The sequence below is a fragment of the Typopeltis vanoorti genome, chromosome 14 (assembly GCF_054136105.1).
Source record: "Typopeltis vanoorti isolate ZY-2024b chromosome 14, IOZ_Tvanoo_1.0, whole genome shotgun sequence".
NCBI classification, from domain to species: Eukaryota; Metazoa; Arthropoda; class Arachnida; order Uropygi; family Thelyphonidae; genus Typopeltis; species Typopeltis vanoorti.
Window position 1 is genome coordinate 88,841,431 of NC_143562.1, and position 26,821 is coordinate 88,868,251.

At 35.1% G+C, this 26,821-nt stretch overlaps 1 protein-coding gene across 1 annotated transcript in view; it reads left to right on the forward strand.

Moving 5' to 3' along the window:
- LOC150099744 (sodium/potassium/calcium exchanger Nckx30C-like) overlaps positions 1–26,821 on the forward strand; it is a 144,090-nt gene that overhangs the window by 50,256 nt on the left and 67,013 nt on the right. The window contains exon 2 of the mRNA XM_090404381.1: positions 12,452–13,435. Coding sequence (XP_090260507.1) covers positions 12,605–13,435 — 831 coding nt within the window. The 5' untranslated portion in view covers positions 12,452–12,604. The remainder of the gene's footprint in view (positions 1–12,451; positions 13,436–26,821) is intronic.

Genomic DNA, 26,821 nt, shown 5'->3' on the forward strand with positions numbered 1-26,821 from the left:
CAAGCTGCTATTTTTTGACAGAAAGCTGGAAATGCGTTATAAGTCTCATTATTATTATTCTTATAATTTATTATAATAAATTTAAAAATTTTGATAGTTTTAAAAAAAGTATCAGGGCGTCGCCCTGGCCCGACTACACCCCTGTATCTATATTCAGGAAGCGAATCGAAATATCAGATTTCTTCCACGTCATTGCCTGAAAATGCGATTTGCTTCGACTTATGATGATTCAACAAGGAAGCAAGAAGTCAACCGTGCACGTAAGTAAAATGAAATTATTTGGATTGTTCTAATCCTATATAAGCTTACTCTTTCTGGTTAAAGAATACTGTATTTTGCGGAAAAACATTGAGAGGAAAACGTATTGTAATGGTTTTAGGACGTTTAAATATTTATTAAACTTATATTATTGCATGCAGATTCTTAATTTTTTTTATTTAAGAAGCGCACTGACCTATTATACCCGTAACTTGAGTTCTCAGAACTTCAAGGCCTGATTTATATAGGACAGAAATTACTCAACTTACAATTGGCGAATTGGATTATTTCTCAATATTTCTTAATCTGAAAGATAAGTCATACAGTTCTTTAAGACCTAAACCAGATTTTGAATGTGGGTTAATCCGGGGAAAAGTTTCAATTTGGGGTTTTATCGCATTCGTAACAAAAATGGCTTCATTTATGAAAGAAACGCAATATATCAACTTATAAACACTTACATTTATTTAATTTTAATGCTGCCTACCTGATATTTCCTTCACTGAATAGAACATGACAGATAAGCTGTCAGTCATGTTTCCTTTAGCTAAATTTGATAGGATATCCCAAAACTAATCTTGAATGCATTTATTTTCGCTATGCATACATAACATCCAGTCACGTGTAGATCATTTAAAAGAACCAAGACATCATTGCATTTACTTTACCATCTTCATGGTGTAAAATTTCAGTCTTCCTGCAAAAAGTTGCTCGTCGATTTACTCAATTCATTGAACGAAAAATAAACCAAGAAGCATTATTTTATTTTGCTTTAAATAGCTTCATTTCGTCTGTTATTTATGCGAGTATTGTGATTATCGCTAAATAAGCAGCAAAAACTGTTCGTAAAAAATATTATTCAGCCATCTATTATCAGCCATCACTAGGGAAATTGGTAATTGCCCGACTCTAATTCCAACAGCTTCCTGATGTAATAAATCAAAGAAAGTTCAATTACGCACTTAAACATTTGCCATTTATATCCCGGCAGATTTTGTTTCGGTGGTTTAGACGAGCGAAAGAGGTGTTTACGATAAAATTAGTTATAATCCAGTCTATAAAGCTGAGATAAATCTGTGATTTTATCTCTTTTAAATATCATTAATTAAATTTTTAGTCTGGAATATACAGACCAGTGTTAGTTCGCACCCGGGTAACTAATGATCACCTTAAAGGATGCCACACTAACTAGACATTTAGGCAGTTGCCTTTTGATATTCGAATATAAGAGATTTTAATGATTTCAACATAACTTCAGTAGTGCAATTTGGTTCTCAGTTTTCTACTTCATGATTTTTCTTTAACGTCATTTAGCCATGAAGATATTCTGTGTATTTATCGATATTCAGATAAAAATTATATTTTCGAATTTGCACTTGATCGCGAAGAATTGCGTAGATGTACATGTCATTTATAAACCCATCCAGGGTATTAATTATATGCGAAGAGTTGTAATCCTTAGCGGGTAAAATCAGCATAAACGCTTTTGTTAAGTTGATCTATTATGATTATCCTTACAAGGATAAATGCCACTAAAATGAGTTTGTAAAACGTTCACTGATATATGGAAATAACATTCAATGGTCGCACGGATTTGTGGTTTATGAAAGGTTTAATAGTTGTTCGGAGGTAAAGTAACTTTTGAATCTGTAACGAAATCCTTATCCGGATACTGTGGAGGGAATACTTATATTTGATTCAAAGAAGACGTTAATTATCCATAAAAGAAACTCCTTACAGATTTGAGGATTATCAGAAGTCACACGAAGTTTTTTGTGAGTAAACACTTATGTTTTGCAAGCAGTGAAGGTAATAGGATTAAGCCTGTTTAAAGAATATCCTTAAGACATAGGAATTAAGGACATTGATATATTCTTATAGATTGTAATTTTAGTTTGTCAAATTTATCTCATTAACTGGATTGCATTTGTAGTCAATTATAGCAGGTGAGAGAACAGGGTTGTGGAATCTCAATACTGATGCCAGGTTGCGATTCATGTTTCTCCATCACACATTTGCGATAAGAGACAGACAGCAACCCAGTTACAGAAATCGCAGGCGATATTCTAGACGGAGGTTTAATAGGCCTTTGTGTCCTATCGATCCTTAGATATCAACAACAAACACTCGAGTTTAGAGAAACTTTTCCGTAGCATTTGCCCAGAGGTATGAATGAAGTCCCTGTTGATCGATAACAGAATCCATACTGGCGATCAATTTATTAGTTGTTTATGTGTAGCGTGGTTAATGTATTTCTTCCCTACACATTATAAAGAGTTAAAGTGAGAGCAGCTGTAGGACGGTGATATGTTAAATATCTATATCACCCTTAAGAATGCTGAATATTGAGTAACATTCAACCAGTAGAATAGGGAAATATAAGAAGGTGACATATTACTTATGAGTCATCCTTTAAGTACAATGCTTATGAATAATCCGAGAAATGCCATAAAGACCAGGAGAGTTATGTTTTGTGAGTAAACACTGGAATAGAACCATGAGCGTTCAGAAGAGGTGGAAGCAGAATTGCATAAAAGTTCGTGTAATTCTTCGAGATTCATGGCTTAGATCAGATATCAGCATTAAAATGTGATAATTTCAGCAACTAATGTTGAGAATTATTGCAGTGATGCTTTCAGTACAAACGTTTCAAAAGACATTTTAGAAGAATCCATTCAAATAACCTGGAGAAATCATAATTACCACCCAAATTTATTTTCGTAATTCCACGAGTGGCTGTGTTGCTCTCATGGGAGAAATCAATACTACATTGAACTGAACTATTAACAAACATTAATAGCACTTTTTTTTTTAATAGCACTGAGGATTATTGATAAGGAATAGTTCCAAAGTATTTGGAGATAACCAGGACTTCGATAGGCATCTGAGCATCGTGAGAGCGTTTGTGATAAATGGTTTGACATCTCGACTTCAGTGTAATTGGAAAATGAAAGCCCGTTGGAATTGTGAACATTAAATTTACATGGAGGATGACTTCATTGTTAGGAAATTTGGTCAGAATAAATCAACATGTAAAGAAAGGAAATCAATTTCCAATGCTTGGGACATTAGGATAACGATAGACAACTGCGCATTTGATTGAATGGAGCAAAGGAATTAAACCCAAGAACATCAAAAAGAGGCGATCCCAAGCTGGACACCAACATGAGATATCAAAATGAACATATGCACAAAATCAGTATGAGAAAAATATGGTAATTGGGAAAAGGGTAGGCTGACCATACATACTGTTTTGAACGGAACAGTACCTTTTTTTTTTCATATTTCCCGGCCATCCCGTCGTTTTAATAAAAATGTCAATTTTGTCCCGTTTTTAACGAAAACTAAATATACTTTAATATTGATTAATCATAAATTATAATCGTATAACGATATCAGTAATTTGTATAACCATGGAGTAGCATTGTTTGATACTAAATATCGAATCTGCAGTGATTTATTCAGAGAAAATAAATACATTTTGCAACACTTGCGCGTCTCAGACGAGGCGTCTGTTCTGCTGCTTTCGAATGTTTACCAATTGAGATTGAATGTTTTGCAGTGAAAGTATACAAATACTTCAATATATAAGTCAGAATTAAAGAAATGAAAATCTTTCGTGACTTTGCAGGAAGCAATTACTCTAAATTGTTAGAGCATGGAAATAGGCCTAAAATAAATACATTTTAGGCCCATTCCACCACGCAGTTTTGATGATCGATATTCGAATCCCATCTGTTACGCTGAGAATCGTTATAGGGCCTTTTCAAATGATGGTTGTAGTAAGGTTATTATCCCCCCCATCTCCAGAAGAAGGTACGCAATTTAGACATAATAATAAGCTAGCCTCAACCTAAGTTGCTTCGACTGTAATTCTAAATGACGTCAAGCCTGCTAATAAGCAGATATCTCATCGGAATAACGTACGTCATAACAAACTAGGCAAGGGAGTTCCACCCATGCAAATTTGTCTATCGCAAATATGGATGTTCCTACAGGAGATTTTTGTATTTAATGAAGCATTGGACGTTAGTTTGATCGGCTTGATTGATATACATGACCTGAACAGTTTGTACCTGCATTTCACTGATTACAATTAGCTCATTGAATTTTATCATTCTAATTTCAATAATTGATTAATTCTAAATTATGTTCTTAATTGTAACAATTGTAGCAGATGACAACTCTCGTTGTCTATCTTGTTTTTAATTGCTGTGATTGAAGGGAGCAATCCCTTCCCCTCAAAAGAGAACGGCTTCTCAAAGTGGACGGCCGTTTATTTATGACTCTGTATTGGGAATCTTCTGATTACAATGCTGCAATAACCAGCAATTCCCTGAAAATTGTTTGGAGCTATTACTGCAATGAAATCAATTTGGGAGAAATTATTAGCTTTGCAGTGATATAAAGAAGGATTTTCATCTACTATATAATTAAATATAAACTATGTCTATAACGATCACATTAAATTTTGATATTTTCCACTTAATAATTGACGACCCTTCGTAGAATAGACTTGACCTTACAAGCCTTTCCAGTTAACCAATCTCTTTATCCTTTCTCTGCCGGTGCGTATCTGTTAATTGACAAGAATTTTCTTGACCAACCTCTGTTTCATGTGTTCTGAGTCGTTCTAACTCAGGTTAAATTTAAGATAATATTCATACGTTTTTTTCTATATTTTTCATTAAAAATCTTGTAACCTTTCTTGTCCTACATATTTTTTTTACTGAATTTTTATTGTTCTTCTTGCTCTTTTAAGTGGTTCTCTTGAATTGCATCACACACGAATTTGTTCTTGCATTCAACGCCTCATGGTAACAAGGATAGATTCGTTACTTGATCGTCGACATACGGGATTGGTAAGGAGGTGATACACGAGTTTCTATAATTTTAAAATCGATTCTAGGACACGACTTTCTGTGCTTATTTTAGAAAGGGTGAAAATAATTCCCATTTCTAAGTGACTGCTTTTGCTCAATACTCATAAATGTGCAAAGAGTGCTGATCGTGACCTGTCCCAGTATTTTATTGCATCGCGATAACCATTAGCTTCATTCCCAACTGAATACGTTATTTCTGGAATTTTACGAAATATATATCGCGGCGAAAAAAAAAATCTCACTGTATCATTCCTCAGCTTAAATTCTACGCCTTCGAATTTGACATTTCGATCTGCAATAAAGTAGGAAACATTATCTACTGCGATCGCATTTTATGTGAGCACTTCGCATAATTCGACTATCTTTCTCATTAGGTAAATGTCAAGTTGGGGAGATGCATCCATATACAACCATTGTAGCGCATTTTTGCTTTCAAACAGAATTTTATTAATGTCTTCTTCATTTTTATTATTTTGTCATTTAAAAAAAATCTTTACAAAAGTAAATGTCATCAACAACAACCATGGGTCTAATGCCCGTAGGTGTCTGATGCCATCTTGATATGACTCCTCCATTGCATTCTATTTTGTGCAAGATGACTCAGTTTGTTTATAGTTTCCGCACCATTTGGTGATGTCATCACCCCATTCTCTGTTTGGTCTTCCTCTTTTGTTCTTTTCTTCAATCATTTCAAACAGCAACGTTTTTAATTTTGTGTATCTGCTACGTTTTCATTTTCTCAGCATTATTTATAATACTTCGCAAATTATTCTCTCCTAAATTAACAAACGACGCATCGTGGCGCTTGTGTAGTCTTTTGCATAGTGATTTATTCCATCTAACTTCTGTACCCAAGTTACTGATTTTTAGGGCACGTTTTTCATCACAAGCACACTTAAAGCTTTGACATTTGTTATGATTTGGAATATTCAAAATAACTGACTGTTAATATTAAAGAACAGTGAACAAAATCGCTCGCAGAATTTTTGATGTATGTAAACAACAGCTTGGTACAAACAATACTAAACAAACAATAGTAGCCATTTCTGTTTACTCGCTAGAGGCGCTTCCAGCTCTCGGTTTACTAAGTTTAAATACAGTACATTCGCAATTTTTGCCGAATTTTTTTAAGTGAATGATTGATAACAATCACCCAAGCATTGAGACTTTCATGAAGTGTACTTCATTATTTTAAAATTGGTGATCAAGCACAGTATTACATCCCCAAATTAAGATTTATTTTAATTTAATCAAGAATAATTAAAATATTATGCTAGTGTATTTAACATGTGTATTATACATAACCTTTATTGTAAAATACTTAAGTAATATGTTAATGTATATTTGTACATTAAAATTGCTGGCGAAAATTTTATCACGTTCCTGTTCCCTGGAATTGAATTAACAGTAAATAAATGATACGAATCGATTATTTCCTACCGCTACTTGTGATTAAGGAAATGATTCGATATGGTAATTAATTCATGAGTAATGAGCAGTCGAAATTTGGAGTAACAAAAATATCTTAATGACGTTGAAATATACAGGGTTGGAGATTATTAAACGAGTATTGCCCGAAAGGGTGCGCCATAAATTTTTGATGTTAGAATAAAATGCAGATTGGTGTATTATCTAAAATTTATGGATGACTTTCTCTTGTGATGTGTATTAAGACTATTCTTAGCATAATTTCATGAATTCTATAGTTTCTCACTCCATCTAGTCTTATATCTCCCCTATGGCTCAATTAAGATTTGTTACTTTTACCAAATAGGCATGCTCCAAAAGTGATCAGTCCATCTTGCCCACAGAAGGTATAACTGTTTGATAGATTCTTGTTCACTAACTGCTTATCTTCATTGATCAATGGTACTTATACACATCAAGATAGTAGAAATGATTAATCTTCCGGATTCGACTGTCATGGACATTCGAGTGTCATTTGTTTTTAAAAGTGAAATATCCAGAGTGAATAAGAGATTTACATCAGATGGACATTCCTTAATCAGATACAATTAGAACTACTCGAGCAAGATTAAAATCACGAATTGTTTTCAATGTCCAAAGCGTTTTGGATATGACTTTGAAGATTTCTTGTAGAAGTAGTAGTAAGGTGGACAAATATTTTAAACATCTAAATGGGACATCCGATGCAATCAACTGGTTTTAATGGAGCACTAAGTTAGGGAATTTTAGGCAGCCCACATGATCTTGGAGGATGTGCATGGTCTTCAGTTTCTTTAATTCTTTATCCTAACAGAAACATTATCAATAAGAATATCAAGCTATTGAAGTGGCTGTCTACCAGTGGAATCAGAAGAGAGAGAGAGAAAGATTAAGTATAATAGTCTCGGAACATTAACGAAATTTTTGTACGGAACTCTCATTTATTCTAAACGACAGTCGCCTCTTAACCGGCTTTTTGGAATAACCAAATTAGTTATCAATGAATTAAGAGCTTTAAATTTCGAATTTCGGGGATGTATTTTAATCTTAAATATAATGGTTGCGTTTGCAAAACGTATTCTGTTATTCATCATCAAATTCCTGATATACACGAGTTGAATCGTATATATCAGGAATTTCCGTATATCCTCAAGGGGTGTATAGGATATGATAGTACTACATGAAAAATTTACATTATTACTAACTTCCTATCTACAATTTTCCTCCAAATCAGTCTGTTACCTGTCAAAACTCCAACATTATCAGATCTTATATTTCTGTCTTCTAAGACACTTCTTACCGTATCAATCCACCTATATCTTGTTCTTCCTCTGGGTCGTTTTCCTGCCAACCTGGCAGAGAACACTTGTTTTGCTAATCTTTTCTCGCCGATTCTGTTAAGTGACCATACCACCTAAGATTAGCTCTGCTAATGCATTCCTAGATGCTAACAATGTCAAGTTCTTTCCTAATATCCTCGTTTTCAATATGATATTGCCATTTGTACATGCCTCTAATCTTTCTCAGGACTCATATCTGTGGTCTCTGTTATTCGTCTCGGAATAAATAGAACGAAATAAAGAGTCCATTAAAGATAACTTAATCTAACGTACGAAATGATGCCCATTTGGATAATACCAAAAGCTCATCTTGAGTTAGAAGACGACCTGTTGTATTAATGACAACCTATTCGTGTCCCAAATCACATAAGACTGGTCTTACAGTGGTTTGAGTCAATCGAACTTGTTTTAAATTATCACGCTTTGAATTTAAAACAAGGAATGAAGTTGAAGAAATGTGGACATTATTCTCCGCATTTATTGTTGAAAAAATAATCAGCCGATAAAACAGATTCTAAGGCATTTCTAACAGAACTAATGAGGGCTTAAAATCCTTTTATTAATGCGAATTACTTCGGACCCACGATGTATAGATTGGAGAACAAAGTGGAGCAACCAGGCCGGCAAGTTATCCTATCTATTAAAATTAGCAGAGATTACTCTGGAAATGATATTTCATAAGTTACCACACAGGTGCATTTCGGCTTTCACTGATTTTTTTTCCTTTCGGGGGAAAACAATCTACAGTTTAATATTAGATTTTGTTTCCCTCTTCTAAATGTGATATTTGAATGTGTCCTATTTTCTTTGACCTCCCCCTTAATGACGAAATGCTACATGCAATAAAATCTTAACTATTAGTTAAATAATTGAATTACATAATTATCAGCTGTTTATCGAGTGGTACGTATTTCTGGTTATTTGTTTACGTTTTATTTCTAGCACTTTCGAATGGTACTCTTCATATCTTCAATGTCGTAAAGCTAAATTAGGGAATCTCTTAGATGCAAGTGGGTACAGTTTTCTCCTCTGTCGATCTTTATTTCACTTCGGGTTTAACAGCCGTCTTGCTAGCGAAGGAATTGGTAATAAATTCTCCAGATATTAATGATGACTGGAAAAATGTTCTTTATCGATTAGAGAGTTACTTGTATCTTGCGCGGAGTGGTATGGTTCCTCCAGGATGACGATAAAATACACCGACTCACTTGAAAAAAAAGTGTCGCACTTTATTTCGGAAATAGATTCTTCATTCTGTTTATGTCTTGGATTTTTCAGTATTCCAAATTTTTTCAGAACAGTTTAATGGTATCATATTTGAATCGTAGCAGTTTCTTTTATATTGCATTTTGATAATCTGATATACGAGTTCTTCGATAAAATACAACTACGTTTTTATTTACCATTTTAGACTATTTTACTGATTTAACTTCTCTAATTATTAGTTTCTCTGATAACTTATTAAAGAAAAACATTTGAACCTCATTACTGGCAAGTAGCGCATGATAAAGCCACAGTTTCGCAATAAATACATAAACATTACATATTTTCTACTTAATTGTACGACTTTTCCTGAGGACTTGAAGACACGGTCCAAATATTAAGCAATAGCATCAGTTGGGAGTGGAATTCTCTTTCTTAAATACATCAATATTTTGTTGAATTTTACCTAATTGAAATTAATTGTTTATGCTAGTAATTAACGTGGCATAATCTAGTCTATTTTAATCATAGGGAGGAGTTAGAGGAAAAAGACAGCTTTTCAGTATATTTTAAGATTAAATTGATAGTTCAAAAGACTGATGCAGAGAACCCCTTACGGAATACTTTGTCATTGATTCATCTTTTCTTAGATATGCCCTTTAACACCCTTAAGGCGAATTCATAGTGAAAAGAAAAATGAACTGTGTAAGCATTAACTCATGGATGAACGATGAAAGAAATAGAGCGAAACTTAACTTTAGTTCACTTTTAAATGAACCACACACCGTGAATCATCGAATCTGGATGCGTTTATCTTCAGTAAACACTTCGTTTCACTTGTGTTGATAAAGTTTTCACTCGCAGCGCCTGCATAATATAGCCATGACATCGCGACATCTGTCCTTCGTATGGAAAAGCGTGGGTTCGAATTCCGTCTGCGTCTGGAATATTTTTAAGAGGGTTTGAGAGGAATGAAGTAGCTTAGAAAAAAGGCTAAGCGGAGAATGTACGCAATGATAACCTGGTATAACTTGAATTGCTTCTGCAGTATTTTCTACCTCTATACCCAATTCATCAGTGCACAGAAATTTTGGAAGTCCTGCGTTTTTAAAAGTAGAGAAAATATTTTTACAAGCTTCATTATTATAGTAAAAATACAGTGTCAGAGAAACGCGAACTGCTTATAATATTTAGCTCATTTCTCAACATGAAATACAGTGACACGTAATCTCAAAGATTATCGGTAAAAAATAATTCATGTAAAGTGAATTGTAAAATTCGTCTTTAGTTTTACTGCAGACAAATATAACAAAAGCAGGTTTTTTGTAATGCTGTGATAGTTTTCTTTGATTTTTGATTCGAAGAGTTAAATTTAAACCCCCCTGTTGTATGAACTATATGGAGAAAGCTGTCTAAAAACGATCATACCATTTCTACAATATTCATGTAACAAGTTTAGCAACTAAATATGGCTTGAATAAAATCGTATATATAGAGGAAATATAATCATCTAATGTCCTTAATTTGTTACAGTACTCTTTCCATGAAATTATTCCAAGGTATTCTATCGTTCAAAACTTAAACTATAAAGAGAATCCCATCTAATTGTCGAAAATGTTTTTTTTCAGGAACAATATGCATAACTGGACGTATTAGTAATTACTCAATTTGTTAATGAAGATATTTTTCAAGATCTGTGGAGTAGTCAGACAAAATATCTCTTCGGATCGAGCCAAATCGCTTCACAAACCCTGCGAATATTTTGTTCCATTTCAACTAAAGCTTGAATCTCGATAGTGTTGATTTATTTTCCACCAGAAACAGGCAAAGTAGCTGAATACAGGCATTGATACTCTTCCATCTGCCAGTCTTACCAATCATGGAGTCAGTGAGCAGTGCAATTATCTTTGAGCAGTTCAATTTTTCTGTTTGTATTTTATCTTCTAAGCAGCTTAAAGTTGATTCATGAATTCAGGATTTAGATCTGGTATTATTCTATTTATTCAGTACAGTTATGTACCATCATCTCATAGGCTCATTCGTTCATGTGCACAACTCTTGCATTGTATTAATCCAACTAAATTGCTTTTGTGTACGTAAACGTGTATTTCCAAGGACTCCAATAAAATGTATATCAGCAGTTCTTATTTATGGAGAGTCTTTAAAAAGATTGACCTACCGGAGCATAATTTATTACCTTGCATCGATACCATAAGCTTAAAATTATGGTTCGAGAAACTTCTACTTAATTCACTGGAAGCAGACGTTGCTTCAGCGCATGACTTTTCTTGTTATTCTTAGGTCTGCAGAGAAAGTACTACGTTGAATAGAGTTTTGTTATCTTTGCCAGGGCAACGAATATTGCGACTGATGCCACTATCCGCTACAAATCGTGTGTGATGAAAGTTAGAGCAACTACAATCTCAATTTCATGTTCCATTATAGAGAAACTCTTCTTTCCTCTGAAGGGATCATTAATCTCTGCCAGTAGAATCATATTATTGACCAAAATTTCGGACAAGTTAATCACTGTAGAGTCAGCGAAGTTATTATTTGTCCATTTTCACAAAACGTATTACATGCCCGGGAAAGATTTTTGCTTCTACGTAGTTATAATTTCTCGGAACTTCAGAATTAAAAAAAACTACAATTAATGGATTAATATTTTGAAATACACATTTTGTTTTGGGGGGGGGTAATTTAAAAGCAAGCAGTTGAATATGAGTACCGGTTGCGACCAATAAATGAAGAATAGGAGATATCCTATCTCTCCCCCTCCTCTAAACAAAAGACTGAAAATAATGTGCAATTGCGGAGGAAGCTGGTGTTGAAGACTTCGAAATGCTTTCATTGAAACAGGTCAGTTGTCACAACTTGGTTCATTAACCTTTAAACCGCTTCTACGTAATTGGATATGACTGGTCACAATAAGAAATTATCACGCATTTATTTGGATTCTGAGTAGCTTGGTTTTAGCAGCTCACGCCTACAAAAATATCTTGATGCGTATTGCACTTGTAGCATCTCGCAGCCTTATAAACATGAACAGAGTAGCACGTTTGCATGCTTTCCAAGATGTTTCATACTGATTAAGTAAACATTCCAGTAATGTATGAGTTGCGATGTTACGTGAATGGAAACATGTGCGTTTTTTTTTTTTTTTTAATTTTTATTAACACAAGAGATGATGAATATTTATTTTATATACCGAAACACCGTTGTACTTATAAACTTTAGCGTAGAGATTATGTATATTTTGCATTAAAGCTTGAAAACTGTTCTCAATTTTGTTTCATGACTTTTTTCCTTCTATTTCTACAGGTGATCTGTCCAGTTAGAGAAGTTGCCTACTGTGAAGATGTGGAAATAAACTTACAGCACATAAAGTTCTCCAGGAGCAACCATACGATGCAAATAGCTGCGCTTTAGTATCATTCTTTTCTTTCTCTTCCTCTTCCTTAAATTCCAACGATCATGATTCCTCGGAAGATATATAGACGAAGGTGGAGGAATCCTCTACTTGTGTTTCTGTCCGGCATGATTGTCATTGGATATTTCTCATACTTCCATCACTTATCCAACACGTGTAATGCGTTACACCAACAACCACCTTCGATGAGTATTCGAGAGTCGGTGGGTATGCAAGTGACACATTCGAGTAGGCAGCTACTATCAGCTTCAGAAGCTCCCAATCGCTCTGATAGCATTGAAACTAAACCACAAGCCCAGTTTCCAGAAGATCTATTTACTCTTTATGAACGACAGCACGGAGCTGTTATTTTTCACATCTTAGGCCTGGTATACATGTTTGTGGCCTTGGCTGTTGTCTGTGATGAATTCTTTGTACCATCTCTGGACGTCATTACGAAAAAACTCGATATTTCCGAAGATGTAGCTGGAGCCACCTTTATGGCTGCTGGTGGGAGCGCTCCTGAACTCTTTACTAGTGTTATTGGCGTTTTCATTTCGTATGATGACGTTGGGATAGGAACAATTGTGGGTTCAGCAGTATTTAACATTTTGTTTGTTATTTCCATGTGTGCCATCTTCAGTAAGACCGTCCTGAACTTAACTTGGTGGCCCTTATTTCGTGATGTCTCATTTTACTCAATAAGTCTCATGATTCTTATCGTTTGCTTCATGGATAACATCATTCATTGGTACGAAGCTCTCATCTTACTCTGCTGCTACTTCTCTTACGTAACATTCATGAAATTCAATGAGAGGGTGGAAAGGTTTTTGAGAAGAGTATTGAACAGAACCAAGTCTACCCGTGTTGGAAGCACCGACCATTTGGTGCCCAGCGTAAGTATTTACATTTCGTTTTTATTAAAAAACAGAATGAATGTGTATATAATTGTAATATTCTAAATTATTTTTAGCCTGAGTACCACTAATAAATCTTGAATATCTTAGAGAAATTGAAATGTTAAGTCGATTTGTTTATGAATATTATGGACTGAAGTGATCCACAGTTTGAGAATTCGTTTCACAAGACGAAGGCTTTTAACATAGTAGGCATTACCAACATGTGATTTATTGCAAAGATCTGTAATACAAGTAGGAATCACTTAGACCAATGGATTTAATATGTTCGCTGCTGCAAGCCCCGGGGCTACCTTCCTGAAAAGAGTCGCAGTAATTCAACATCGTTCGATTTGTAGCTTATATAATACACAATCTTTTAAAATGTTAAGGTTCACATTTTGATTGGGAAAATGCTCTGTGGATTAAAAATAGAATAGGTAGCCTTTCTGCTCCGTGAAAAGTGAAGGTCAGGATAGCAAAAAAGATGGCATTGTTCTTATAGTAACATTTCATTAATGTATAGCAAATCTAATAAAATTTGTCTATTCGCCTCTAAATTCATTAACTTTAAATAGTCTTACTTTCTGCAGGATCCATCTGGGATGACAACAGCATGAACTCCAATTATTACCCGAATTCATATTTATTGAAATATAAATGCAACTACAATCAAATGTGTTTAAGGTACGTTCGATAACAATACGCTAATGAGTTTCGTATGTCCATGTTTAATGTTCTGTATTAAGTTTTGTTGAATCGAACATATGCACAACTTGGTTGTTAACTTTGTACGAGTTAATGCGAAACTATTTTAGGGATATCTGAAGCGCTCTTGAGATCTGGTGTGATGTTATAATTCTCGAGTTTTTAGTTGTATTTTTGATGAGAATGAACTGAAGTGTTCTGTTTTAGTAATGATGGGATTAACAGGGTTAATACCTTTTTTTTTTTTAAGTGAAGATAAAATCAGGATACACTACAGAACGGTCATCAGGATAGATTTTGATTTTGTTAAAACTACCAACTAACTAGGCAAGCTCGGTTAACCCTTAACTGTACATAAAAAAAAATCCACAAGTAGCGATGTAACTTTTCTTCTTATAAAACAGGCGAATGCGTGCAGAAACACGTGTATTCGTTGGACGTCATCAGATGCCGTATGATTTCTTCATTCCTCAGTGATGTGCCACAAGTCATCGCCAGGTCGTCCGGTTGTATGCCCTTTTGCAGGCTTCAACTCTCTGTAGATCAGTCACTTCAGACACGCCATCCATCCATCTTGTTGAGGTTCTATCCCTTACCTTCTAGAAACTGAAATACAAAAGTTTGTATTATATACATAACGAATGTATGAAACAAAGAATGCTGCGCTTCTGAATTAGATCTTATAAAATTTTGTCTTCCTTTCAGAGGTTGCAGTAATCTAAATCTTTGCTATTTTCAGTTGACAATGATTATAACTAAATCTAATGCATAACTTAAAAAAAAGCTTGAAACCTTTTCAAAGGTTCAAAAATTCTGAATTTTCACTAATTCTGTATCGAGACATTTACAAGTTTCCAATTATATATATTATTTCCCAAGTATTAAACCATAATCGTATATACGCATTCTTTTCAAGTAGCCTTTATTTCTAGTGTTAATTACCTTTTAAAATACAGGGTGATCAGAATCGAAGTGTCCGCGTTTAAGAACTTGTGGAGTCATTCAGTAATCCAAATACTGCAAAACCTTGCAAGAATACATTATGCGACATGTGACAGGGGCGAATTGTACCATAATTCACCCACCAGGGACGCTGTAAACACCAAATTCATATCACCCAACTCTTCAGGTGCTGGAGGTAGGATTGAAAAGATGGACAAGGGATTTTTTCCCTTCATTCTAGTTGTTACTTCCGTCCACAATGATGGCACTAACCTTGTCCCCAACATGCTTTTCTCGTGAAGCTGTACTGCCTAAACAATTCCAATTCTGTTGCTACAATCTGCGAATTTATTAGCCTGAACAAATGTCGACGAGGTCCACTATCTCTGTGCTCTGCGACGAATGATTTATCGTTTTGAAGAAAGGGGATCTTTGGGAGTTATACCTGGCAGAGGTTGCAAACAATCAAGTTCACAGGTGAATGAAGTTGATTCTGCCGTTGTGGATCAGGCCATGAATAATAGCGTTGGTTCCTTCACCGCACGTGCTGTATCAAAACACATGGATATGCGTTACACAACTGTCTGGGAAATTTTACGAAAGCTTCTACATTTCTATCCATTCAAGGTAACCCTGAAGGAGGAGTTGCGTCCGCAGGACTTTGAAAGTTGACTAACATTCCTTATTCGGGTGGAGTTGGACGCTAAGTGGCTGTAGATGATTTCATGGGGAGATGAGGCTCACGTTCACCTGAACGGAGCTGTGAATAGCCACAGTTGCCAGCTAAGTTGCTAATCCAACAAATTCCTTTGCATTCACCCACAGTTACTGTCTAGTGCGGTTGCAGCTTCGTTTCTCATTGGACCATTCTTCTTTGAGGACATTCGCCAAATCGGGTCATGTGACATGGTCAGTTACTGCCGAGATGCATCGCGATATGATAAACAATTTTGTTGTGCCACAGCTGCAGCAGCCCGTGCATGGGTCATTTTCACAATTTTCACAGGATGGGCCCCTGCCTGCATCGGCCGATCCGTACAGGAGGTTCTTCGAGAAGATTTCATAGAAGCCAGAGTTATCCGTGGATTTCCCATTACATGGCCGCCTTGTTCATTTGATCTGACCCCTTTGTGACTTCTGGCTCTGAGAATTTCTCAACGACAGGATTTATCGGGATCATCCTGATAACTTACCATCGCTGAAAGACAGCATAACCCAGCATGTGCGCAACATCAGTCCCGACCAGCTGCATTCTGCCGTTGAATACACTGTGAAAACTCAGTTTGTGGTGGAACGGGAAGGGCAGCACATTAAACAGTACAGCGTTCGCGAATGCATAATGAAAGTGAATAAAATTGTGTTATTTATGCTTGTGATGATTTTATCCATCTTGCATACACAAAAAAAAATCGCATCTACATCCGGTTCATCATACAGCGCCACCGGTGGTAAATTTTGGAATGTTTTCCTTTCAGATGCGCTTCTGCACGAATTCCTGCAAAGTTTATACACGACCTTAAACAGAGATACTTCAATTTTGATCACCCTATAGTTGAAATCTTTGATACATTGGATTCGAGGTCTGAATAGCTCACCAAATTTTAATAACCATTCATGCATTGTAGACAGCATGTTTGTTCTAATTATTTGTTGTCTTGTCCTTTTGAAGAGTCTTAGATGTTTCCGTGTGCTCCTTGTACTGATTTGGCTATGTCGATGATTTTGTTTTTATAGAGCTGTTGTTCAGGATTAGGATCTATTTCTTGCAAGGCTGCTGTAATTGCTGGACAGGTAAAGATGTGGGTGGGTGTCAGCTCAGTATTGGGGCAGTTGTTGCAGTTTCTATATGTTCTCGTATCATCTGTATTGATCTTCATTCCTCTATAATGTCCTGTGCATAGTCTTGCTATCGTGGTGGAGGTCTTTCTATCAGCACTGATTTCGGGAATTTGATGTTGTATCACTGATTTCAGTGGAATTAGTTTAGCTTTTGCTAGTGCATTGGCATCAGCAAGAATGGGAGTTTCTTGGTTGAGTTCTCTGGCCTCTTTTGCTAATTTATCAGCTGCTTCATTGTAATCGATGCCTACATGTGCAGGAATCCATTGTAAAACGTCACTTTTTCCTAAACACTTTAGTTGGTTTAAGAGTATGGATATATTGTGTGAGCTTGGTATTGCCATTTTTGATTGCCTCCATAGCTGATCTTGAGTCACTGTAAATTATAATTCCTTCAGATTGTTGAGATGATGGTAGTTTTAAGTAGACTACAAGTGCTTTATTTATTGCGTAGAGATCGCTGGTAAAATTGGAAGCGATTCTCCCAGATCCAAACTTTTATTGAAAGTTTTTCACCTTTCGGGAGTAGGAGAACACCAGCGTCTCCATTAATCATATTGGTGTCTGACGATCCATCGGTATAACAAATAACCTGTTTGGAGGATGAAAGAGGGTTGATAGTATTTAGGCATATTTCTTTTGGTCCTTTTTTTTGTACAGAGTTTGGTAAGGTTTAGATTTATGGAGGTGTTTGAAGGTAAAGGACTGGAAAATAGAGGTTCTTTGTTTATGTGAGCATTTAGCTGATCAAGACCTATTTCCTTCCTGATAGTGTCATCATATTGTAAAGTTGATCTGTGAAGTCTGCATTTTTGATTCCAATGTTCATAAGTTTTTAGGGAGATATGATCGCTTTGGTAGCTTCTGATATTATTTATGAATTTTATGGTGGCAAATTTTCGTCTGTCCTCCAGCAGATCAAGCACACATTCCTGTTGGGCTCTGATGTTGTTAGTGGATGAGACTACACCAATGATAATCTTGGATGCTTTTTCTTGTATGTTGTCTAATTGTTTCTTTACTGATGAGGCCAAAGGTGACCAGATGGTTCTGCATATTCCATTATTGGTCTTATTAGTGTAGTGTAAGTAGTTTTGAGGAATTTTTGACTTTGCGCCCCCAATTTGTTCCACAAAGCCTTTTCAGTATATTTAATTTTTTTAGAGCTCTGTTGGAAGTGTTAGAGATGTGTTGTGCAAAACGTAATTCCTGATCAAGCTTAATACCAAGGTATTTTAGATTTGTGACTTTTTCAATTAGCTTCTTGTTGATCATGACTTTGGGATTGTAGGAATGTCTATTTTTCCTGTCTGTACTAAAGGTGCTTAGTTTTGTTTTGTCTAGGTTGATTTTGAGTTTAGTTCATCTGACCATTTTTCTAATCCTCTCATGAATTTGTTTAGAATATCCTCTGATTCTTTGATTTTAGCACTAGTGTGCCAGATGGCTATATCATCTGCATAGCAAGTTACTTTTGTGTGTTCTGTAAGGTAGGGATGAATGTTATTGACATACAGAAGGAATAGTAAGGGACTGAGTACTGAACCCTGGGGAACACCAGCCCAGGTTCTCCGTTCTCTTGATATTGCTGCGTTGATGAAATCAGCAATTAATTTAAGCGTCAATTCTAATTCCAATAGCATGTACTGTTTATATTAATTTTTTTGATCCCAACACGATCGAAAGCAGAAGTCATATCAAGGAATATGGCAGTTGTCTTTTTTTTGTTGGTTTTTCCTAAAATGAGTCTATTATTGTTTGGCAGAAGTGGAATAATTGATCTGTTGTCGAATGACAGGTTCTATAGGCAGTTTGGTAGTAGTTGATTTTCTTATTTTTTGTCAGCCAGTGCATGAGCCTAGAGTGCAGGATTCTTTCAGTAGTTTTACAAAGTATGCTAGTTAATGCAATAGGTCTATAGCTTTGACATTCTGCAGCATTTTTGTCAGGTTTCAGGATGGGTACAATAACTGATTTTTTCCATTCTTTTGGAAGTTTGCCTGTTCGCCAAGAGATCATGAGAATGTCCAGAAGTTTTTCTTTGGCATTTTTGCCAAGGTGTTGACCATATGACCAAAGAGGAGATTTATTAGGTGCAGTTTTCACGATTGATTAATTTAGTTCACTTAGTGTAAATTCTTCGGAGATGTCATTAGTTTGGTATGTTCTTGCTTGTTTCAGTATTTTACTTATGAGTTTATTGAGGGTCTTTTCCTCTCTGTTGTTTGAATAGGTTTTTGCCAGTGTGTTTGCAATTCCTTAATCTGTAATACTTGTTTCCAAGCATTTATGAAGTTTGTTTTCTGTTGGTTCTCTTTTTTGATATTGTCTAGGAATTCTAATAATGTTCCAGTGTTGTCTGTCTTTTCTTGGGTCCAGGTTATTGCAAAACTCCGCCCATTTCTCTTGTTTGCACTTCCAAATTTCTTGCTCTATTTTGTTATGTCCATTAATTTCTTTCTGTATTCATCAGGTTTATTAATTCTGAATTGTTCATTGATATTGTCTCTTTCTGTAATCATTGAATCAATATTGTGATCTCTTCAATATGGTACCCAGGTATTTTTCCTCTTGGTATTGTTGCATTGGCAGCTTTACTGATGTGTGAAGTAAGGATTTGCAATTTTCTGTCGAGGTTTCCAGAGACAGGTTCATCTTGACAGAGGCTCTCCAAGGTTTGAGTAAACCTTGTCCAGTCGGCTTTTCTGAAGTTCCATGTCCTTTTGGTTTGCTGTTCTTGATCAATCTTGAAGTTTAGTGTTATTATTATTAAGGGTCTGTGGTCACTGATGGCATTTCCCAAAATTTTCCATTGTGCACTTGATGCAATGCTATAATTAATAGCTGTGATGTCAATAGCAGATTCAGTTCCCGTAGTTTTAGAGAGATAGGTGCTCTGTCCATTGTTAATTGTTGTGAGTTCCAAATCTATAAAGTGGTCTTCCAATTGTTGACCTTTATGGTCTAAATCGGGGGAGCCTCACGTTGGGCTTTTTGCATTTAGGTCACCAAGTATAATGGTTGCATCAGTTGAAGATTCGCTTAGCTTTTCAATGATGTCTGTATCAATATTTGTATTATCAGGATGGTAGACGTTTGTGATTAAAATGGAATGGTTTGGTAGATGTATTTCAACAGCTTGAGCTTCCGTCGAACTGTTGTTATTTAAATATTGATTTAGGATGATTTCTTTGAATTTGATTTCTGGGGTCTTCAAAAGGATAGCAAGCCCGCCATCTGCTCTTTCTTCTCTATCCTTCCTAATAACTGTGTATCCTTTGATGCTGAAGTTCAGATTTTTGTTCAGTTTTGTTCTTTGTAGACAAGCTATATGGATATTGTTTTTGTAAAGCATGTATTTAAGTTCATCTATTTTTTTCGGAGTACCGCTGATATTGAGTTGCAAATGTTAATGAGTCCTCGTAGCATATTTATCATCAGGGCCCCGGACGCAGTAGCATTGGTTGATATCTTTCTATGACTCTTCATTAGAAAATTTGATGCCGTTGACATGTTAGTCACCTTGAAATCGGACCACACCTAATTATTTGTTAATAACTATGTAATAACTCATTAATACATAAAATATTTTATAATCGAAGAGTGGTAACAGCATCTTATCGTACCTCTTTATGTTAACTCATTTCGATTCTGACTCGACAAATGGACATCTTATTTGTACAACACTGTTTTGCGACATGAAACTACAATGAATGAAAGGACATTTTCTTCTAATTGTAAAATCGATAGATTACCAGATACTGTGTGATTATATCTTTTGACCTCCCAATAGGGCTAACTGTACTAATCACAAAATAATAAACTCGAATAAGAATTTGTTGCAAAAAAAAAAGATTAGTCGAGTTCCAAGATACGTAAAATGATTGAGAGTGAAAAATGATTTCAAGAATTGAGGTTGCAGTTCTTAAAATAGTATCTCATTGGAGATATTCTTTTGAACGCAATCACATATAAGAAAATAAATTTTTCACGTTTGTTGAGAACAAGTGGAAGAGGTCATATCTGTTCGTAGCGTGTTATCTGTTCACTAGACCAAGAAAACGACCCTGTCGAACCATTTCGAAGTCGACTAGAAAGCAGTACATTTTAAGTAATTACAAAGTTTATATTTTGGTTATGATATTTCTCCATAATTAATAGAACCAGCTAACTAATGATTCTACATGATTCAACTCATCTCTAGTGATGTGTGAAAAATTGCTTGGATTATCGTTACAAAAGAAAAACATTTAACTGTACTTATAACTTGAAATATTACGTATCTTAGACAGCCAAAAGTTTCTTTTGCTGCAAGGTGTCAAATAACCTTGAAATGATCGATCGTCTAATGTTAGTTACTTTCTTAAGGTCAAACCGCGGGTAATAGTTTCTCGGTGTTGTGCAAAGTGAATAAGATGTCGAAAAACATGGCCGAGTATCCTTTACTGCAGCAGATATGCGTAGTCTTTCACTTATCGATCCGGGTTCAGTTCCATCATTACATCTCTGGAGAGATGTAATAGCGAACTAAGGATTTACTTAGCTTACTTGGGATAAAAGATGAGGTAGAGGTATGAAAAAAAAAACAATTTTTTTCTTAACGATAGTTCGTTTATTCATAGTTCATCGAAAGCAATTTATTTTCGAAGCACTTTTAATAAATTATCAGAGGAAAACGATTAAATGTAAATGTTGCATCACAGCAAGACAATTTCGAGATTATTGTTGAATGACTGTGCCTAATATTTCCTTAAAATTATTGTGATCTCTCATCCGCATCAACATGCAATGGAGTGCTTTCCACTCTCGGATTTTTTTGTTTAAAAATCATCAATCGGAACAAGTGTTAAATGCGTAACTTAGCGCCTAAAATATAACCAGAACAGTAATACATGTTGTAGAAAGAATGCAATTCTGCTTTCCTACAGAAATATCGTCGAGAGGCTAAGTGCGAATTCCAATATAGGCTTTTAGAAGATTTCTATCGCCAGGTGTGTGTGTGTATCTTGTTCACACCCAGCTTGTTGGAGTTCAGAAGTTAAGTATTTAGTCTATAGAGGGAGATTACAAAATTGCCTAACTCTTAATACCACAAGCTGTACTTTTGCTACATTTTTACCAAGCGATTTTAAAAGCGATTTTCTAAACCAGTTTTTATATCAAGAAAGATTTTTTGTATAAGTTTATAATTCGGTTTAATTAGAAATTATACGACCATTACACTGGCCTCATGTTTTTACTTCCTCAAGTCAACACTGAGCTTCTCAATCCTGTGTCAGTTTTGAGCCCCGACTCTGTGGTTGCTCTAATTCCTTTTTTCTATTGAAGTCGCCCATGGTCTTTAAGCCATTAGAAAATATCTAGGATATATACACTCGTCCTTAGCTTTTGTTTTGTTCTGTGAAAAACTGTTATCAGTATGCAGATATTCAACTAAGACAAAGTTGAATCGTTTTCCATTCCTACCATATTGAATTGACGTTCCCATTTCCATATTCAACATGTTAATTTAAACACTAATTCGGCAGTTGATTCTCTCGTAAGGTTTTAATTTCCTTATTTAAATCATTCCACTAATCATCTATTACCCTCCTATAACTAATGACTTTGTAGAGAGAACCGAAAACGCGGATTTGTATAGTAAGCAAAATAAAGTAACCATATCCCGTTTACATTTGATTTACTTTCTGGGTTATTGATTTTTCCTGCCGTGTTTTAGGTATAGTAGGACAACAACAGCATTCACTGTGATCTACTTCCTACAAACTAGCTAGCCGTTTGTGTAAAGAAGCGATGGCATGTAACACTTGATCGACCTGCTCTTACGTCTACCAGCTTGTTAGAAGATGTCAGCAGTCTGTTTACACGCATGTGAATTTGAGATGAACCAAAATAGATTTTTAAAGGCTTAAGTACTAAAGAAATGATTGTTGGGGATAGTATTTCTTTCGTTGTATTGCCTCTTATTCTGGTCTTTTTTGTTTTCCACTGCATTTGCCAGCTACAGAAAACCTTAGAAATGTATGGACTTTCCTGTTAATTTATATTATCATTAGGCCCCCTTCAAGGACAAAATTTATGAATCTCGCAAAGTTAAACTTTCTTCCAGACCAAATAAATTAATCGTAGTTATAATTTCATGACAAAGTAGAAAGAAAAAGTAAACTATTACCCTACTATGGCTATTCAAGTATATTTTTATATCAAGTATCGTTCTTGCGTTATCAGCATGGTTTGCATCGATTTTCAGTAATTACCTTTCTCCCCTGATAAGGTGCTCTCAATCGACGAGATTGTTTTCATTATTTTGCAATGGAACAGTCCTTTCTCAGATTTCTTCCTTGCTTTATCTCGGTTTCCTGAGGCATTTTGAAAAAATTTTGGTATTTACGAAATCAATATCCAAAGAACGTGCCCACGTATGTATGTCGCCGCTTGGCATTTTAAACAAACTTTGATTGGTGGACTTATTTAGAAGCATCGAAGACTTTGAATTCTAACTAGACTAGAATTTAGAATTAATTTCCTAAAAATGGATAGTTTTATGAAAGTAAAAAGTTCATCTCCACTTCAGTCTGTACTGTTGGGACTAAGCCATGTAATGACATCGGATGATTTACCAGAAAAATCTGGTAAATCATCGATTATTTTCCAATTTAAATTGAAGGGTATTTCTTTTTAAGGCAACTTTGGACATTTTTTTCCATTTTAAAAATCGTATCTTTTGCCTTCATGTGTAGTTTAAGAAGTATACTTTAGATTTGAAGTTTTTCGACATGCGAGTGTCTGTAACACGAGTGAAAAATGGCATTGCCAGAATTCTCGCGTTCACTCATCTATCTTTTAACGCATTTTCATTCCTTTGGCTGCTGCTCGTCCACGGTTAGCGTGACTGTTTTCGATTGGTAAGGTTCGTTGTGCCTACGATTCAGTGGCACACGGCAAAACCTCTATCATCAAGAACCGACGACGCGGATTGCCGTCACCACCCAGATGTAACCGGTTGTTCTGCTAACCTTTCGTCTCCCATTCTATTTAAGTGCCCATACCACCAGACATTAGCTCTGCTCACACATTCCAGAATGCTAACAATATCACGTTTTCCCTTAAATACCTAATTTTAATAGGATACTGCCATCGCAATCATTTGTTCACTTCCCTAATCTTACTCAGACCTGTGTGGTCTCCAGTCTCAGTTATTTCTAACCCAGCTCTGAGATTCATAAGTTAAAATTGATCTGAATAGAGTTGTGCAAGCGGCTAGTTAAGAGTTTTGACTAATTTCTCTCTTATTCCACATAAATGTATTCAGCTGATTTCCTACCATACCAACGTGTTAATTCTGTTGTCCAAATGTGAACTAACGTAGAATTTCACATGATAGAATAGTATATACTTTAGTTGTTGTTTTTTTGAACTCAATTTGTTCGTTGTAATCAGATACACAGAAAAATTGCAATATACAAGGTTTATTTATTACAATATTTCTTTGTAACAACACCTGCATTTTACACAGCACAGTGGGTAGTATGTATTCATTCGGCTCATAACATGATAGGAGGCTACGATTGTGTATATGCATTTCTTTTAAACTGGAGTTCCTCAGGTGATACCACTTTTCAATAAAGATTGAAGATCGTTTTATATTCTAGTTGTTTTTAGAATTAGAACTTAAAAGTAAAAAATGACAGCTGGCTAATATGCGTTACACTTTGTGGCTACCGATGTTTAAATGGAGATGCATTTGTCCTTAATGACTTTTATCCAACCCGATTTCTTGAAATATTCTCGAGGGTAGAATTAAGAGAATTATCGGACCATTGGTTTGAGCAATACGTTGTTAAATGGAAATGTAAAAACTTCAACCAGGCATTTTTTACGATGGAACTTAATATTTAAATGAAGCTGACTCTTCCATTTTTTCCCCTTTGATATATGTAAAAACTGGTTGCGTCCTTTAGCGTTAAAAAAAAATTCCAGACGTTGTGGATGGTTGGCTTGTCTATAATTTACAGAACAAATGATGTCATATGAACACACACACGTTTACAATTTTGAATTAAGTATTTGTTGTGAAACCTAAACGCAAACATGACCGAGTTTGGCCTACTTTTCCATAGATCAGATTCAATTATCAGAAAAATGTTGACCAATTATAATTTCACAATTCTTTACGCTGCTTAAATAATGTTTGATATTTTGTTCAGGCAGCTATTTCCAAACCTTTTTCATTTTTCATCCGACTAAGCTTCAGTTTTCAGGGGAAGGTTTTTCCCCTTGTTGATCCTATTACCGAAGACATCGTTATTTTCGTTAAGTTTTTCAGATTACTGTTGTGACCTTTGTCTTTATTTCTGGTATGCTATTCGACACAACTGTGACACACTAATTATATGCTGTAATAATTAACCTTTCAGATACAGAGCTGATCTACAAGGACCCTTACGAGGATATGTTTCATAACCTTGTTTAATGAACATAATCAGAAACGCAAATAATTTTTTTAAATTAATTTGTGTAAAAGTTTCCCATTATGATAAAGGAATCGTACCCTACCTGTTTTTCTTCAAAGCCCGCCCTCTTTTGATAAAATTAGCAATAAAATAATTGCATCAAATTTTGCAATATCAGAATAGACAAATTGTGCTATTACAAAACCTTCTTTACTGCTATATGTTACAGATCATATATGCGAATGTCTTTTTCTTTTTTGTATCATCGGTATTTGTGTTGACTTCCAGGCCTTTATTTTTCATTCCTGTAAATCATTAAGTTTATTAACTTAATACCAATATAAAGCACGCTACAGTTATAATTAAACGCTTTGCACGTTTGACATTTAATTCTTTGATTACTGCATGAGAAATGAATTTTTTAAAAACTATTCTTTTTGCATGATTAATCTAGGCTAGACGACTTAAACAACTGGAACTGTGCATTTTTTTTTTTTTCTGTCAAATAGTATATTGCTCTACCAACAGTTCTAGAAGCTAATGTCGTCTGGAACAGAAATAAGCAAAATGCAAAGATAATTCTAGTAACAGTTGCATTAAATTTTTATTGCCCTTTTTATGTAGATAGTTTGTGAATCTTTAAGTTGGGGTTTCTTTAGTAACAGCTGACGTCACTACAGGAACTGCTACTAGAGATGAATCGATGCGCATGCCCCAAATGTTAGTCTTTATATGTAGGGAAAGAAAAAATATTGAAATGAATACAGTACATATTATAATAATTTGCAGTAATAACACGGCATCCGTTTAGTATTTTAAGTCATCGCTGTTCGGATTAAATGGAAAGTTAAAACAAAACTATAGTTTTCGATATCGCACTGTAAAAAAAAATCTTCAAGTATTATTATTAAAATGCTTCATTATTAATAACAATGCAAATTTACTCCGGTCATGTTTTGCCGATATCGGGCGACTCTAAAATAAATCTCTAAATAGCATACTCAGAGGTTGGATAAAATTCTTTTTTTTCAACGTGGTTTTCTATTTTTAAAAATTACAGATTGCAGGAAATATTTTATTACCATCGTTTCTCTACTTAACTGCCTGCAGGAGCAAATATTCGTTTAAAAAAAACCTTCAAAAGAACATTTAATAGATTGCTATCCGGTTAATGTAGTTGGATGGAACGAGAAGGAAGGTGTGTGAAGGTGGGTGTGTAAGAGACGTGGGGGGGACAGGGGGGGAATCGCACTGGTACTACCGTGTTTTCTTTGCTGGTTGCAGAAAAGCACGTATTTCGCCCATCGCCTATAAAACCGCTCATATTTTTAGTGGGGGGTCCTACCAGTAATACACTTCAGTGGCCTTAGTTGATGTTATTGGAATAGCTGAGTACATGATTTTTTTTTTATTTATTTATTTAGTTATTATGTACACTATGTAC